Raw genomic sequence first — 19,856 nt, 5'->3', positions numbered from 1 at the left:
GTCTAAAGTGGTGAAATAAGAGCCACACAGAACTGCCTATGAAATACCTGTCAAAAAAATAAAATAAAAAATGAATCTGAATGTAATCATACCTTTACATTTAACTACCGTGTTTCCCCAAAAATAAGACTGGTCTTATATTAATTTTTGCTCTGAAAAGGTGCATGAGGGCATACTTTCAGGGGCTGTCTTATTTTTTCATATACAACAATATACATTTATTCAAATACAGTCATGTCATCTTCTTCTGGAACTTCGTCATAATGTACTAAACGCGTCCATTTGGCTGAAGATCTTAACTGGGGCTTATTTTCGGGGTAGGTCTTATTTTCAGGGAAACCCGGTACTAGTTTCTAGGAACTATGGAGAATAATGAAACATATCAAGTGATACCTCAGGAATACAGTCGACCAGATCTAGAACATGGAAAATGCCACAGGACCAATTTTCTTCAAATAAATAACATGGGTAGAGAAAAGTGAGGGGAACTGTCTTGGTCCAACAACCAAATGCAGTGTTTTTACCTTATCTGGGATTTTGATATGAACACAGGTGTAAAATGACGTTTTTGAGGCAATCTGTGGGGAGTAGAGGGAATTAAAAGCAGATTATTTGATATTAAAGATGTACTTTCAATTTGAGGAGGTGTGACTATACTATCATGGTTATATTCTCTAATACTGTTTTTCTATACTTACTAACATATGGTGTCAGTAAGCCAGGCTTCCACTCACATATAACAGGAATGAAGTACACTGTCTGCTACAATGGTATCAGAAGAGCTGTGAAATCGTGAGATGTCAGGATTTTTATCATTGCCCATCCCTATGGTGTTCCTGGGAAGCTTTGGGGAACAGTAATGAAGCACCCCTCTTCCTCCCAGCCAGGGTGGTATAGCACAGGCTTAGAAAGGAGCTGGTATTCCCACCCCTGCCCAGCAATAACATAGTGCTCATCACACTCCAAGTCAACAGAGGCAGAACTTGAACTTGTGCAGCTAAAGTTCTCAAAACATAGCACCCAAAACGCCCAGGATTCAATTGAAAATTGCTCATCATAACAAGAACCAGGAAAATCTCAACTTATGTGAGAAAAGAAAATCAGTATTCATCAAACGCTGAGATGACACCGGTATTAGAATTATTCAACGGTTTTAAAGCAGCCATGATAAAAATGTTTCAAAGAGCATTTGTAAACATCCTTGAAACAAAAGAAAAGAAATAGAAAGCCTCAGCAATGAAATAGAAGATATAAAGAACCAAATAAAAATTTTAGAAGTGAAAAATACAATAATCAAAATTTAAAAACTTAATGGTTGGGCTTAACAGCAAAATGGAGAGGAAGGAATCAATGAACTTGAAGATAGCATAATAGAAATTACTCAAACTAAATTACAAATAGATTGAAAAAAACAAAGGAACAACCAGATGTCAAGGATCTGTGACACTATAACACAAAATCTAACATTTGGTCATCAGAATCTCAGAAGAAGAGAAAGAGGGAAGCACTGCTGAAAAACTACTTGAAACAATGACTAAAGTTTTGCCTCATTTAGCAAAAGACACAAACATACAGATTGGACAAGCTGAATGAATTCCAAACAGTATAAACGCAAAGGAATCAATATTCACCATAGTCACACTTATGAAAATTAAAGACAAAGAAGGCAGCAAGAGAAATGACACCTTAGTGGTAGGTAAAAACTATTTGAACGAGCAGATTTCTCACAGAAACCATGGAGGCCAGAAAGAAGTGGCACACATTTCTCAAGTGCTGAAAGATAAGAATTGTCAATGCAGAGTTTTATCCCCAGTGAAAATATCCTTCAGGACTGAAGGGAAAATCAAGATATTCACAGATGAAGGAAATAAAGACGATTTGTCTCCAGAAGATCTACCCTAAAATAATGGCTAAAGAAAATTCTCTAAACAGAGAGGAAATGTTAAAAGAAGGGATTTTGGAACATCAGGAAGAAAAAAACAACAAAAAGAATGAAAATATGAAAAATTATAGGTAAATACAATAGACTTTAATTTTCTTGATTTTCTAAAGTATGCTTGATGATTAAAGCAAAAATATATATAATAGTGTATTATGTGCTCTTCAATGTATAAAGGGGATATATTTACAATTATAAATAGAAGTACAAGCTCATTAAGGTTTGTAAAGTTTCTACACTGGTAAAATATTGATACCAGGAGACTGTGATAAGTTAAAGGGATAGCATAATATCTTTGTGGTGAGGAAACTGTGCTCTAAGTGATAAGTGGTGTTTACCCAAATCTACACATATTATAAAATGGCATAGAACTATACATGCACATTGTATCAATGTCAACATTTGGGTTTTACACTGTGCTATAGCTATATGTAGAAGTAACTATTGGGGGAAACTCCATGAAGGGTTAACAAAATCTCTCTGTTCTTTGCAACTTTCTGTGAAACTATAATTTTTTTTAAAAACTTATAACGTTAATGGGAAACTCATGTTTATTTTATTACTTGACTTATTTTTACCTATGTCCTATTGATGTAAAGTTGACACATTTCATTCCATGGACTGAAAAAGAAAGGAAGGAAGTTAACAGATGAAATGAAATGTCAAAATGTTGATAACTGTTAAAGCTGTACGTACAACCCTGTATCGGTAATTAACATATTCAGCAAGCAGAAAAACCAGTAAGTACATAGCTGAATGGAATAGCATTACCAATACTGAATCTAGTTGAAATTTATAGAATACTTCATCCAATGACAGCACAATACACATTCCTCTCAAACTCACATGAATTTATAGTATATTTACAGGATACAAAGTGAGAGAGAGAAGACACAAATTCACTATGATAGACCACATTCTCCACTATAAAACAGACCTTAACCAAAGTCAAGAGACTAGAAATCATGCAAAGTGTGCTCTCAAACCACAATGAAATTAAACTAGAAACCAATAACAGAAAGTAGCTGGAAAAATCCCCAAATATTTGGGTGTTAAATAATATAGTTCTAAATAACACACATGTCAAAAGAGAAATCTCAAGAGAAATTGAAGAATATCTTGAACTAAATGAAATGAAATTATAACTTACCAAAATTTGTAGGATGCAGTGAAAGTGTTTGGAGGGAGACTCATAGCATTGAATGCATATGTAAGAAAAAAAGAAAGATCTAAAATTGATGATCTAAGCTTTGACATTAGGGAACTAGAAAAAGAAGAGCTAATTGAATCCAAAGTAAACAAAAGAAAATAAATAATAAATTTTACAGCCAAAATCAATGAAATTGAAAACAGGAAAACTATAGAGAAAATCAACAAGACAAAAAGTTGGTTATTTGAAAAGATCAATAAAATTAATAAACCTCTAGCCAAGTTAACCGAGAGAGAGAGAGAGAGAGAGAGAGAGAGAACACAAATACTTAACATCAGAAATGAGAGGCCCCATTATTTATCCCATGGACATTAAAAGAATAATAAAAGAATAGTATGAACAACTCTATGCTACAAGTTGAATAACTTAAATGAAATCAACTAAGGTCTTGAAAGACACTACCAGATCTCAGACAAGGAGAAACAGATAATCTGAATAGATGTACAGAGGGTGCCAAAAATATATATACACATTTTAAGAAAGGAGAAAACTATTAAAATTATAATGCTCAATATATACCGATAACAAAAGATGAATACAAGTCACGTTTGACTTTTGCAATTACAGGAGGTGCTCAACGTGGTTACCATCAGCGTCCACACACTTCTGATTATGGTGAACTACTGCTTGAGCAACGTTGGCCAAAAATGTCCACTTGTATACATTATTTTGATGCCCCCAGTATATTTAATAAAAAAATTGAATTAACAATTTTCCAAAACAGAAAGTACCTGCCCAGATGGTTTCTACAAATTCACTGGAATTTTACCAAATATTTAAGGAACAAATGTTATCAATATTCTACAATCTCTTCCTGAAAATAGAAGTAGAGGGAACATTTTCTAGCCTCATTCTATGACGCCAGCATTCCCTAATATCAAAACCAAACAAAAACATTACAGGAAAAGAAAATTACAGACCAATAACTCTCATGAACATAGATGCAAAAACCCTCAACAAAATAGTAGCAAATTGAATCCAATGATGTATAAAAAGAATTATGCACTGTGATCCAAGTAGATTTAGTCCAGATATGGTTCAACATTTAAAAATCAATTAATGTACTCCATCACATCAATAGACTAAAGAGGAAAAATTCTTCTGATTATATTAATAGATGCAGAAAAAACATTTGACAAAGCCCAGTACCCATTCATGATAAAAACTGTCCGCAAACGGGGAATAGATTTCAGTCTAATGCTTAATCTATTTTTTCCTTTTATTTGTTTCCTTGTTAATTGCTTAAATGTACCATCTGAGCTCCAATTTAGGCAATGTCTAATTTTTTGATATATGAGTTATTCATTATCTTTACTTTATAAATTTTCTTCATTTTCATTTTGAATTTGATGTATTTAAGAGAAAGATGAACAATTTTTCTGTTGTTAAATTTTTTTCTATTTATGATTGTTCATTTTAGTTCTACTGCAGTATATTCCTGAATTATGATCTGTTCATGTATTTGTGCATATATTTGCAAAGTGTTTGTGTTCTTTATATGGCATTGGTTTCTGTAAATTTTCCATGGTATCTGGAAAAGAAGGTATATACAAGTACATACTCATTCTTGTTACAGATTGAAGCATATGTTAGCTGAAAAATAATAATTATATTATTATATTCTCTGTGTGCTTATTTTGTCATGTAGTTGATCTGTCACAAGCCTACAGAGACAAAATAAAATGTATTGTGATTCTTTTCATCTTGTTTTTCTGCAGTGTTTTCATCTCTTATTATATACACATTTATTTCAGCTCTATTCTCATTGTAAATTGTATGTAATACTTATAAAATGGACCTCTATCTTATTTAACATTTGCTTTGGATTTAGTCTTTGTGATATTAATATTTTGATTTCAGATTTCTTTTTATTACTATTTGCCTAATATGTCTTGTTTTTCCATACAACCTGAGTCTTTTAGCTCTGGATGTTTCTTGTGTGTTCAACACATTGTTTGGTTTTGTTTTCCTCTTACCAAATCTGATAATCTTTGTATAAATATATCTTACTTTCATTTGGTGTCAAACAAATATATTTGGTTTTAATTTTTCTCATCCAATTTTATGTGGGTGTTTTGTTTTTTTTTGTTGTTGTTCTAAAGGGTTTTGGGGGGGTTGTTTGTTTGTTTGTCATTTGCCTGTTTGTATATGGATTTTCTTGCTGTTACTTGGATTAAGTATATATAGTGTGCATTTTCTTTCTTGTAATTTGGAAGGCACCTATCCTCTTTTTAGATATTGCTATGGAAACATTTATAAGTTTATGTATTTTACCTAACTACTGTTCTTGATATAACAGCTTTAGATAGCATTTGTTGATGTCCCCTATGAAAGACTAAATAATTTGCACACTACACTTTTTCCTACCTCTTTTCTCTTTCTCACTTTCTGATTTTTTCAGTTGTAATGTTTTTAGTTCTGGCAATTTCCTTTAAAACATGTAAATAACACACTTAGACTATCATTTGTTAATTTATTCACCTTAATATGGTTGGTTTATCACTAAGAATGATGAGAAAATGAGTACATTAAAATTTTCCCCAAATTTTGGGTTGTTTTATTGTTTTTGTAACTTGTAATTTACCAACATGACATTTCCCTTCTCTAATTATACATCCTATAATAATTTAGTTGTTATATATTTAAATTAACCCCACATATGCTATTATTTCTCCTACCATTTCTTACTTGGGCAGAATAATTTGAAGATGTCATTTTTTTTTCCAAGAAAGATTTACTATTGCACATATCATGATTCTTTTGTTTCTAAAGCTGTCTGCCTATTTTTTGAGAAGATCTAACTATTGACTTTATATTTGAATAATTACTCAGTACAGCATAAGGTATATTATGGAGTCTCATAATCCTTTTACTAGCTCTTTGTAGATTATTGCTACATTTCTTTTTCTTTTTCTTTTTAAAGTTTATTGGGGTGACAATGGTTAGTAAAGTTACACAGGTTTCAAATGTACAATTCTGTAATACAACATCTATATATCACATTGTGTGTTCACTACCCAGAGTCAGTTCTCCTTCCATCACCATATATTTGATTCCTTTTACTCTCATCTACCACCCCCTTACCCTCTGGTAACCACTAAACTATTGTCTATGTCTATGAGTTTTTGTTTGTTTGTTTGTCTTGTTCCTTTGTGGTATATATACATAATGGAATACTATTCTGCCATAAGAAAAAATGAAATAATGTCATTTGCGACAACATGGATGGATCTTGAGGTTATTATGCTAAGCAAAATAAGTCAGACAAAAGTCAAGAACCATATGATTTCACTGATATGTGGTATATAAGATTATTGCTACATTTCTAATGGCACTGATTGTGGTTATGGATCTCAGTATGTAGCCAGCCTACTCTGTCCCTCCCACCTCTACCTCATATCCAACCTGATTTTTCAACATGGAAAATGCTTCTGTTACTTTGGAAGTTTTATGAACTTATCTAAGACATGGTTCAGTATATATCATCACTGACGGTGTTTTTTCATGGAACACGATATAATTTTTTTCTACAGATTCAATTCTTACTATTTTTCAGAAATTTTTCTTGTGTTCTGTCTTTGAATATCTTTTCCATTATATATGTTGGGTTCCTTACTTCAATGACACCAATTATCTTTGCTTTGGTCTTCTTTACTTTAGGAGGTTTACTTTAATCTCCTTCTTTTCCTCTACATTCATTGCCGTTATCTCAAACCTTCTTTCTTTGTTAGTTATTTAATTATTGGCAAAGTCCATAGTTGCTAAATTTAGTCATTTTTTTCTGTTGGGTTTAATTTTTCTTCTCAATTTATTACTTAGGTCTGCAATTTTCCTCTTCATTCAACTCCACTGTTTATCAATTCTTGTTTAAGGTTCTCTGCCTTTATTAGGTTGATATTTTTATTATGTTCTTGCACAATACAAAATCTTCCTAGGGAAATTTCTTCTGTTTCTTCAATTATGCTTTTTTTCTTAGACAAGATTTGTCATTTGTGGCATATATTAGTAGTAGCCTACTCAATATCCATTCTTCCCTATTTTCTCATTTCCAGACCATTCGTTTTATTCAGGGCAATAATGTACCCAGCTAAAAGGCAATATTTCCAAGACTTACAGCTAATGATGGCTAATGCTTCAGCCAGCTAGTGATGGCTAATGGGGACATTTAAATTAAATATTCTCACGTTATTCCTTGTTCAGGTGCAACTTTTGTGCATTGGTTCACCTTTCTCTATGTTTGAGGGTCTTAGTATAATTAAAAAGAACCTTTTTGTTCACATTTCTTGCATAGGGTGCGTGTGAGGTAGATTCTTTCTCTGATATTTTGTATTGCATGTTTTGAAATGAATGACATGAATCTCTATCCTTTCTTTGAAAGATGTTTTGGCTGCTTTGGTCCCATTTGTTATTCTATCATTAGGGTTGGGGAAAGGGAGTTTCAGATGTTTTTATTCTACCATCTTTACTCTGTACAAGTCCTTTAAATATGTTTTAATCAAAGTAATACAAACAAATGGTCACAAATCAAATCATGCAAAAATATTGTGATAAGAAACAACTGAGCTCAGCTTCACTGTGGCTTAAGCCAAACCTCACTCCCAAGAGACATCCTTTCTTTTTTTCCTCCATTTAGAGGACAAATTTACATACTGTGAAATGTACACATCTTAAGTGTAAAGTTTGGTGAGTTGTGACAATTGCACATAACACCGTGACCCTCTCTATTAAAATATAGAACATTTTTATCTCCCCCTAAAAACGCTTTATGCAACCTGCCAGTTAATCCCCACCCCACTCCCCTATCCCAGAGGCAGTCACTGCTGTTCTTCATCATATATTAGTTTGCTTATGGTAGAACTTCATATAAATTGAATAATGCAGTAGGCACTCTTTTATAGCTGGCCTCTTTCACTCAGCATAACTGTTTTAAAGTTTTTCATGTTCAATCATGTTTCAGTGGTTTGTTCCTTTATATTGCTGAAGAATAGTCCATTGTCTGTTTATATTACAATTTGTTTATCCATTCTGATGATGGACATTTAGTTTGCTTCCAGTTTGGAACTATTATGAAGAAAATAGCTATGGACCTTATTGTACACATCTTTCTATGTAACTGTGTTTTACATTTCTCTTGAACAAATAAGTAAACGTGGAAATTCTGGGTCTTAGAGCAGGTGTACTTTTAACTTGTGAAAAACTACTAGAACAATTTCCAAACTAGTTATACCATTTTAGACTACCTCCAGCAATATATGAAAATTTTGATTCCATGACATCCTCAACATTTGGTGTTGTAAGTCTTTTCTTCTTTTCCATTTTAATAATTTTGTGGTGTATACCATTGTGATGTTTTCGTTTCCCAGATGACTAATGATTAATATTAAACACATGTTCACGTGCTTATCAAGCATTTTTATATCTTCATAAAATGCCTATAGTGATTACCAGCTAATAAATCATTACTTAACCCAAGCTAATGAAGGTATTTTCCTGTGTTTATCTGATAAAACTTTTTAGTTTTATAATTTGATCTATAATGCATTTCAAGTTAGTTTTGTGTACGATATAATAAATGAGTCAGGGCTCATTTTTGCTTTCATATAGATAGTTCTAGCACTGGTCACTGAAAACACTTTCATTACTCCATTGAGAGGCTCTGACAACTTTGTCAAAAATCAATACCACATTGTCTTGATTACTGTAGCCATACGAGTATAGTAAGTCTTGAAAGCAATTAGAGTTCCCTAACTTTGTTCACTTTCAAAATTGTTTTTGGATACTCTAGATCTGTTGTATTTTATTTAAATTTTAATATTAGTTTGTCAATTCTACAGAAAGTTCTGTTTGGATTTAGACTGTGATTGCATTGATTTGTAGATCAAGTTTAGGAGAATAGAATTTCATCAATATTTAGTCTTTAGTGAGTCTAACAATTTATGGGCATGAAACATCTTTTTATATAGGTCTTCATTTCTCTTAGGAATATAATTTTTCATGTAGAGGTCTTGAACATATTTTATTAAATTTATCCTATGTATTTAATGATTTTTTGAGCCTACTGAGAATAGAATTGCTAATTTTATTTTCCACTTATTTCTTACTCAACATGATGGTAAGTTTCATGTGTGAATTTGGCAAAGCTATGGTACTCAGTTATTCAATCAAACACTAATCCAGATGTTGTTGTGAAGGTATTTCATAGACTTAATTAATATCTATAATCGAGACGTCATAAAAATGGCGGTGTGAGGTGAGCCTCTTGAAATCACCCCTGGAATTTACAAGAAATTGAACAACTATAACTCCACAAAGGACTCCCTGCACGGCAGACAGGCAAGACTAAGAGGCGCACTACTGAAATCATCTAAAGGTGGGCAAATTGCACAAGCAGGGGAAGAGGGAAGGGAGAAGTGCAGAGACGGCGCCACATGGGTGCATGACGCAAACCTAGCTCAGTGCTCTGAGCTGGTTACATTCCAGAACTACTGCAGCTGTGGGATAGGGATGAACTCAGACAGGGCTGAGGGAATAGCATATAACACGGCTGAACCCAAAGCTCACGGCAGAGACCTCAGAACAAAGACTGAGGGAAGAAGGCTGAAAATAGTAGTTTAAGCCCTCACTGCCAAGCATAGCATGGAAGCCTTAGGCACTGAGCATAGCTGCCCCATCCCTATCCTTCCACTACTCATCCAGCCCCCACCTGCCCAGTGCTAGAAGCAGAACAGTAGCAGTGTCAGATCAAAAGAACAGAATATTTGCAGTTCTGAGAACTGTGGTCCACAAACATGGACTTGCAGCCCGACTAGTTCCAGAAAAGGGAAGGGAGCCATGGAAGCAGGACTGGTTGTGGTGGTGGTCACCACCATTGCTCTGGGCCACCTCTCGCAACCCACCCCACCCATGTCCCCAACTATCTGGGAGGATCCCTGCAGGAGTAAACAGAGCTACTGAAACACATGGGCTCTGAAACTGGTACAGGAAAAGCTTTGGAACTTCAGAGGCTATCCACAACCCCCCATGGTGGCGGCTCCCTATGACCCAGATGAACTGTTCTCAGAATCAAGCCTACCTTCCAGGTAATGCCCCCATTGTGTGAGAAGACGGAATAGTGCAGAGGAAACATAACACTACAGTGTGAGAGAGAATAACAAGCTGCAGTCGGAGAGAAAATAAAACATCCTACCAACACCTACTGGAAAACAAAAGAAAGACCTCTTTCTATCAACCTGTTGCAGAACCCACTCTTATAGATGTCTAGGAAGAGAAATAATAAATCATTAGTTACCATGAATAACCAAGGTAACAAGACAACTCAGAAAGAAAATGAAAAGTCTCCAGAAAATGAACTTAAAGACATAGAAACGTGTGACAAATAATAGAGAATGCAAGATTGCAGTTCTTAAAAAACTCAACGATATTCAAGAAAACACAGACAGGCAGTTTAATGAACTCAGAAACACAATCAAAGAACAAAATGAACATTTCACCAAAGAGATTGAAATTTTAAAAAAGAACCAAATAGAATTTCTGGAGAGTAAGAACTCAATAAAAGAAATGAAGAATGAAATAGCCAGCTTAAGTAGTAGAGTTGACCAGATGGAGGAAAGAATCAGTGACATTGAAGGTGGAAATCTGGAAATGACACAGATGGAAGAAGAAAGAGACTTGAGACTTAAAAAAATGAAAGAACTCTACAAGAACTTTCTGACTCCATTAGAAAGAGCAATAATGGGCATACCAGAAGGAGAAGAAAGAGAGAAGGGAACAGAGAGTATATGGGGACATATACTAATGTCTCCAGAAACAAATATTTGATGAGAATTTCCCAACCTTGTGGAAAAAACTGGATCCTCGATTCCAAGAAGCAAATAGAAAAACCTAATTACCTCAACCCCAACAGGCCTTCTTCAAAGCACACTGTATTGAAGCCGTCAAAAATTAATGACAAAGAAAGACTCCTCAAGGCAGCCAGGGAAAAGAAGACAGTAACCTACAAAGGAAAGCCCATTAGATTATCATCAGATTTTTCAGCAGAAACTCTACAAGCCAGGAAGGAGTGGAATCAAATATTCAAACTATTGAAAGAGAGAAATTATGAGTGAAAAATAATATATCCAGCAAAGATATGCTTTAGATATGAAGGAGGAATAAAGACCTTTCCAGACATACAGAAGCTGAGGGAATTTTCTAACACATGACCTGCATTACAAGAAATACTGAAGGAGGCTATTCGACCAGCATAAATAGGGATAATTTGTGGCAACCAAAAAATAAAAGGGGGGAGAGTAAGGCCTGAACCAGAATGTGGGAATGGAGAAAGTAAGTATGCTGAATAAAATGGAATACTCCAAATATGAAACTTTCTTTTACATAAACTTAATGGTAACCACTCAAAAAGAAATCCAGAACTGAAATATATAACATAATAAAAGAAGAAACAGAGGGAAAAATCATAGAGTACCACAACACAGAAATAATAGACAACAACAAAACGACTAAGAAACAATGGAGACACAGTCTTACCAGAAAACCAAAGATGGAATGATAGGAAATCCACACATATCAATAATCACCCTAAATGTAAATGGACTGAACTCACCAATAAAAAGGCACAGAGCAGCAGATTGGATCGAAAAACTAAACCCAACCATATACCGGCTTTAAGAGACACATCTCAGCTACAAGGACAAACATAGACTCAAAGTGAAAGGATAGAAACTGACACTCCCAGCAAATGGTATCCAAACAAAATCAGGAGTATCCATACTGATATCAGATGAAACAGACTTCAGGAGAAAAAAGGTAACAAGAGACAAAGATGGACATTTCATAATGATAAAGGGGACTATACAACAAGAAGATATAACAGTCATCAACATTTATGCCCCCAATCAGGTAGCACCAAAATATACCAAGCAACTACTAACAGAACTAAAGGGAGAAATTGACCAAAACACAATTATAGTATGGGACCTAAATACATCATTGACAGCTATGGATAGATCATCCAAACAGAAAATAAATAAATAGCAGCCCTAAATGACACATTAGATGAAATGAACATAATTGACATTTATAGAGCACTTCATCCTAGAACATCAGACTATACATTTTTTTCTAGTGTACATGGAATATTCTCAAGGACAGACAATGTACTTGGACATAAAACTAGCCTCAGCAAATTTAAGAAGATTGAAATCATACGAAGCATATTCTCTGATCACAAGGCTTTGAAATTGGATATCAACTGCAAAAAAAAAGCAGGAAAAACCACAAATACATGGAGATTAAACAACATACTTTTAAAGAACGACCAGGTCAAAGATGAAATTAGAGGAGAGATCAAAAGATACCTAGAAACAAATGAGAAAGAAAATACATCCACCAAAATTTTGGGGATGCAGCGAAAACAGTTTTAAGAGGGAAATTTATATCATTACAGGCCTATCTCAAGAAACAAGAAAAATCCCAAATAAATAACCTCTTCAATAAATGGTGCTAGGAGAATTGGATAGCCACGTGCAAAAGAATGAAACTGGACTGCTATCTGTCACCATCAACCAAATTAATTTAAAATGGATCAAAAATCTAAGCATAAGATCTGAAACAATAAAGTGCATAGAAGAAAACATAGGTACCAAACTTATGGACCTTGGGTTCAAAGAGCATTTTATGAAGTTGACTCCAAAGGCAAGGGAAGTAAAAGCTAAAATAAATGAATGGGACTATATGAAGCTTAAAAGCTTCTGCACAGCAAAAGAAACCATCAATAAAATAAAGAGGCAACCAACTGAATGGGAGAAGATTTTTGCAAACAACGCCTCCGATAAGAAGCTAATATCCAAAATATACAAGGAACTCATACAACTCAAGAACACAAAAAAACAACAACAAACAATCCAATTGAAAAATGGGCAGAGGACCTGAAGAGACATTTCTCCAAAGAGGACATACAAATGGCAAATAGACATATGAAAAAATGTTCAACATCACCAATCATCAAATAAATGCAAATAAAAACCACGAGATATCACCTCACCCCAGTTAGAATGGCTATCATCCACAAGACAAATAGTAACAAGTGTTGGAGAGGCTGTGGAGAAAAAGGAACCCTCATACACTGTTGGTGGGAATAAAGTTTGGTGCTTCCGCTATGGAAGGCAGTGTGGAGGTTCCTCAAAAAATTATGAGTAGAATTACCATATGACCCAGCAATCTCTCTCTGGTGTATCTACCCCAAAATTCTGAAAACATTTATCCATAAAGACTTGTGTGCTCCAATGTTCATTGCAGCTTTATTTAAGGTGGCCAAGACATAGAAACAACCAAAATGTCCTTTGATAGATGAATGGATAAAGAAGTTGTAGTAGATATAAACAGTGGAATACTATTCGGCAGTAAGAAAAGATGAAATAGTACCATTTGTGACAAGATGGATGGATCTTGAGAGTATAATGCTAAGCGAAATAAGTCAGACAGAAAAAGCAGGGAACCATAGGATTTTACTGATATGTGATTATATAAAACTGAAAACAACAAAAGAACAAGACAAACAAATGAAGGAACAAAAACGCACAGACATAGACAATAGTTTAGGAGTGACCAGAGGGTAAAGGGGGAGGGGTCTCTAGAAAAGGGTAAATGAGGTCTAATATATGGTGATGGAAAGAGAATTGACTCTGAGTGGTGAACACACAATGTGAGATATAGATAATGTATTACAGAACTGTACACCTAAAATCTATGTAACTTTACTAACAATTGTCACCCCAATAAACTTATTTTTTTAAAAAAAATCTATAATCAATTTACCTTAAGTAAAGATTATCTTGATAATCTGGTTGGGCTTAATATAATACAATCAATTGAAAGGCCTGAAGAGCAGAACCGAGGTTTCCACGAGAAAGAAGAAATTTCACCTGTGGCATTCATCTTCAACTTCTGCCCAAGAATTTCCAGCCTACCCTTCCTGACACCTTGCCCTATGGATTTCAGACTTCACTAGCCAGACCCTACAATTACATAAGCCAATTCTTCATAATAAATCTCGATATATATCCTCCTGGCTCTGTTTCTATATTGTGGAACCCTGACTCTGACACACTTACTATATAGCAATAAAGATGGCATTTGAATATTGATTCACAAATTTACCATTTCTTCATTCGTTAGGTGTTGTTGCTTTTCTCATCAAACAGGACACAAGTCTTTGGTAAAAGGAGTGCTTTCAGGGGTGTTTTAGAGGGTATAGTATGTGTTGTGTAGGACATGCTTGATAAATACTCTTTAGCAGTCTTATATCTCAAAGTCTAAATTCTTTCTTGTATATTATACCAAAGAATTTATGGCATCTCAAACTGTGTTTAGTGAGTATCACCACTGGGAGTCTATAACTTTGTTTATAATCACAGTAAGCAATTAGAACCACAGGCATCCCTGTTGAATTCATTTCTGTGAACATGTGTCCTTTTTTGTTTATTTGTTCATTTATTTTGATCTTAAGATTCTGCATATGAGTGAGATCATATGGCATTTGTCTTTCTTAATCTGACTTATTTCACGTAGCATAATACCCTCTAAGTCCATCTACATTGTTGTAAATGACAAGATTTCATTATTTTTTACGCCAAAGTAATATTCCATTGTATATATGTACCACTTCCTCTTTATCTAATTGTCTATTGATGGGCAGTTTTGTTGCTTTGATATCTTGGCTATTGTAAATAGCACTGCAGTATGTCTATTTCCTTCTCCAGGGTAGGGAAGTTGTCAGTCATAATTTCTTCAAACAGGTTCTTGATTCCTTCTTCCCTCTCTTCTTCTGGTACTCCTATGATGCAAATGTTATTCCTCCTGATGTTGTCACAGAGGTCCTTTAGGCTATCTTCATTTAAAGATGGTTTTTTACTTTTTAATGTCCTGACTGGGTGTTTTCTACTACTTTGTCTTTTAAATTACTGATTTCATCCTTTGCTTCATCTAATATGCTGTTGACTCCTTCTAGTCTATTCTTCATTTCAGTTATTGTATTTTTTATTTCTGACTGGTTCTTTTTTATGTTTTATATGTCCTTTTTCATGCTTGCTATCTCTCTGGTGAAGTTATCACTAAGATCTTTGAGCATCCCTATAATCAGTGTTTTGAATTCTGTCTCTGGTTGGTTTCTTGCCTCCATTTTATTTAGTTTTTTTCCTGGAATTTTTTCCCGTTCTTTCATTTGGGAAATATTTCTTTGTTTCTTCATTTTGTCTGCCTCTCTTTGATTGTTTTTATGTATTTTCAGTCCTGGGAGGGATAAGAGCAAATTCTTATTCTTGGTCTTCCTATAAAAAAGTTATATATGCATATACATTAATGATAATCTCTTTCCTTGTTCAGTATTTACTGAAAATATTTTCCTTGTTCAGTATTTATTGAAAATATTTACCCTGTTCAACAATTATCTTCCACTCTTTAATTACAGTTTCTTTTACATTTACAAAAGTTTTTTTAATCTGTCAGTTACATTTTTTTCTACCACAGATTTCATAACTTAGAAAACACTCCCCTAAATAGAAATTTGATATTTGTTTTGATTTTCTTGTATTTCCTGACATTTGTAAGCTGAATGCCCAGTACTAATTATTAGATACACCACCCTTCTTAATGATTCATAGTACTTTATAATCCCATGTAACATCTAAGCGAGAACAAGGGCTTTTTTTCCTCTGAAGCTTCTAGTAAAATATACATCCTTCTGAATTAGATCATAGGACCTTTCTTGAAACAATCTCTGATAAGCAAATGAGAGTAGCTGATTGGTTTAAGCCAATCTTGGGCCACCATTCACCTGGGTGAAGTGAGCTTCCCTTGTAGCACACAGGACCTTTGTGGAAGAAGTGAACCAAGAAAACAAGGAGGAAATGAATGCTAGGTGACTCCAAAGAATACACATCCATTGTACTCACGTTATCATTCTAGATGAACCTGAGAATTGCACTGACTTCTATAGAAATTGCATTAATTCAGTAACTAATTTTGGAAGAATTAGCGTCTTTATAAACTTTATTCTTCCCATACAGGAATGAGAGCTATGTCTCCATTTAAGTTGTTATTCTTTATTGCTCATAAAAGTTTCATAACATCTTTCACATATATTTCCTAACAAAATTTTTGCCAGGTAGTTTTAGTTTTGTTGTTATTGTGCAAACAAGTTCTAAAACTATTTTCAATTTGCTATGCACGAATATTATCAATTTGTGTTTATTAAATACAATAATTACTTATTTATAAATAATATTCTAAATCTTATTTATTAAAAAGCCTAGCATTGTTGAACAACTTTTACTTTCAGTTTTTGTTGGTATTGCCAAAAAAAATCAGTGTTCTGTGCTTTTATTTATAAAAAGTAAATATTTATTTTTTCATGTATTTTTAAAATGGTACTACTCTCTAGAACAATATATAGCAGGTATCATAGTTTTGTTATTTATTTAATTATGCCAATGAAAAATTAAAAGTTTAATATGATTAGTTCTGTTATTTCACCATTAAATAAAATTTTTTAATTGGCTGATACTCTTTATTATGTTCAAAATGTATTTTATCTTTTAATGAGTACTTAAAATAAGTATTTAAAAATAAGTCATGATTGTTCAATTAAAAGACATAACCTTTTAAATTTTATCTATTTGATAAATATTATATGAAGAGATTTTCTAATATTGAAAAATCCTTTGAATCATTGCTTTAAATCTAAATATAGTCATTGTTATTACTCTCTAAATATTTATCTGTTGGATTTTTATTTTTAAAACTTTTAAAGGGATCACATGAAACCTCTATTGAGACTCTTCCTATATTCAGTACAAACAAGAATAAGATTTTTAGTGACACATAGATCTTCTATAATATTGGCATATACTACGGCTTTGACTTTTCTATCACTGAAATACTCATCTTGAAAATGCATATTTTCCACTTTCTAAAGTCATCTAATTTATTTAAAGAACCTAAACCTTTTATCTTCCAGAAAACTTTAAAATACTACCGTAATTTTTATATTATTTTTATTTTTTAATATCAGTTTTTGGCTATTATGTTGGTACAACATGCAGGAAATTATTTTTTTCCTCAAACAATGTAAATATAGTCAATAAGAACTCCATTATCTACTTAAATAGAACAAATAAATAGGTGAGCTTTTGCTTCCCCCCCCATCATCCAGAGGAATTTCTCTGATACAATAAAGAGTATTTCCTTAGGAAAAGCTAAAATAGATGAAAGTGATATTAAGTTGCTAAGAGACTTACATCATTATATTTTTCTTAAATTTTAAATTTATTATGGATTTATTTGAATTTCTTTTACACACTCCCATTTTCTTTTATTTCTGTCCCCCTCCCCTTCATCCCTCTGGAATAGTGAAAGTTTCTTGTGAAAGTAAAGTCCTGCAGTTTCAAATTTCCCATCTTTAAACTATATTAGGCAATTTATGGAGTCAGTTTTTGAAGCCAATTGCAATAGTACATTTAAAATTCTTGGATGAGGAAGCCCTTTATAAATAAGATTTTCCTGTTGAAATATAGAATGGCTCCCTGCTCATATGAAGAGAAATTTAAGCTACTATGTTAAAGGATGTTCATTCTTTTTTCCCCCCACTGTTCAAGGTTTATTTGGTGTTTTATTTTGTATGACACTTGTATAGTTGGCTGCATTATTTATATGTAGACTTTTCTTTTTACGTTATATGCCAATGTACACTACTCTGATACATATAGTACACAAAATAAGATCCTTTAGAACAGTTATACACAAGACATGCAATGTTGGGTTTTATACATTGGATCCTAGTATGCGATTGATTAGAGAAAAAAATCGTTGGACGAAGCACGTTGGTTAAAAGAACCAGAAGTTATATAACACAGTAAACACACATCTAGTTTGAAGGGCAACTGTAGTGTATGCAACAGTGTGAGTGGTGGTGCTGTTGAGGAGATGGAACTATTTCACACTAAGCAGTTTAGGACTACTCAAGGTAAGTACCATTCAGTACCAGGATATAGCTGCAGGGTTTTATGAACCATTTCTATTTCTAACTTGAGAAAATTGATATTTTTCCTAGGCTGTCTCAATATTACTGCTTTAGTCATGGATCAGATAAACAGAACAATATGCACAACCTCCAACTCAAATCCTGTTGAGCCCTAAACAGTGAAGTGGTATGATATTAGAAGACTTTAAAACTGCAGCTCTTTTTCGATCCCCCAAAGTGGATCTGCACTCTTCTTCAATCAGGCCTCATCCTCAGGTGTCAGCCACCTTCACAGCATCTGAAATTGCATTCTGTCCCAAGATACAAGGAACACTAAGGAAGACGTCACCTAAATCATGGTGGAAAACGGAAGAGTCTTCATTATACTTCCTGCCAAATCTGCCACAAACAATTCAATGGCCCAGGATGTGCAGCCTTTCCGTTTGATCACCTCATGAGCACTGTCAATTACGGGTCTGTGAACTTCTTTCCACTCTTCCTTATCGGCATCAGTACCTAAATCAGGGCGCAGAGTCTTCAGGGAGATAACAGCAACATTCACTCCACTCCATACAGGCACACTGGAGTCTCCATGCTCCGCAAGGACCCACCCATGACTGTTTAATGGGTGAACTCCCAGCCTTTTCCCCATTAGGTAACAGAACCCAGTGGAATCCAGATTGCAACCACTTTCGATAACACGGTTTTGGGGAAAGCCGTTTATCTTCCATGTCACATAGGTCAAGATATCCACTGAATTGGAAACAACAAGCGATTTGCAATTGGGGCTGTATTTTACAACATTAGAAATGATGAATTTAAAGATGTTCACGTTATGCTGGACCAAATTAAAACAGCTTTCTCCCTCTTGTTGACTTGCCCAAGCTGTGATAATAACCAGCTTGGAGTTTGCAATCACATGATTGTCTTTGCCAGAGACAATCTTTGGTGTTCTAAGGACAAGATTGCCATGTTGGAGATCCATCATCTCTCCCTTTAAGTTGTCTTCCATGGAGGTCAGCAAGAGCAAATTCATCTCCAAGTCCTTCATTAAGATACTGATGGCACAGGCCAAGCGAACAGCACCCCCAATGACTGCAATCTTATTCTGGGGGCTCTGTGCTTCCTTAAGAAGATTCACAATCAGGTGATCCTTGAGAACTGCCATACTAGACTTAGAACCAAAATGAATAGGGAGTGCACGGCAGGCGCGTGGGCGCCAGTGGCGCCCGGCATTGGATACTGATTTGGCAGCAGCTGCTCCAGTACTCCGAGCCCTGTAAGGAGGGGCCTTAAATGGCAGGGATGTTCATTCTTTAGGCACTTATTTCTCTAAATTCTGCTTTAAATCCCTTTCCAAGTATATAAAGCAAGTATACTTTTTCCCAATATTTTTCATTATATTTGTATCAATACCTTTTAGTGACTTTATCACTAAATTGACATTTTTAAAGTTTTACTGAAGAATTTTTAAAGTTTAATTCTCTTAGTGTTTCAAAAGAATAACATAGACCTGGCTACATTTACTATTCACTAGGGTTTTTGTTTTTGTTTTTTCATTTTTTTAAAATTTATTGGGATGACAATTGCTAGTGAAATTACATAGATTTCAGGTGTACAATTCTGTATTACATCATCTATAAACCCATTATGTGTTCATCACCCAGAGTCAGTTCTCCTTCCATCACCAT

The 19,856-nt window shown here is 34.1% G+C and overlaps 1 protein-coding gene across 1 annotated transcript; it reads right to left on the bottom strand.

Annotated features, from left to right (window-relative positions):
• Positions 1–18,320: 18,320 nt before the first annotated feature.
• On the bottom strand, positions 18,321–19,333 carry LOC308500237 (L-lactate dehydrogenase A chain-like; the record flags this gene model as incomplete). The annotated part of the gene is made up of 2 exons (XM_081054525.1): positions 18,321–18,413; positions 18,650–19,333. The coding sequence occupies 2 exons, from the start codon at positions 19,331–19,333 to the stop codon at positions 18,321–18,323; spliced, it is 777 nt and encodes a 258-aa protein (XP_080910651.1).
• Positions 19,334–19,856: the final 523 nt, after the last annotated feature.

Source organism: Rhinolophus hipposideros (genome assembly GCF_964194185.1).
Source record: "Rhinolophus hipposideros genome assembly, chromosome: 7".
Lineage (NCBI taxonomy): Eukaryota > Metazoa > Chordata > Mammalia > Chiroptera > Rhinolophidae > Rhinolophus > Rhinolophus hipposideros.
This window is presented reverse-complemented; position numbering and strand designations above follow the sequence as displayed.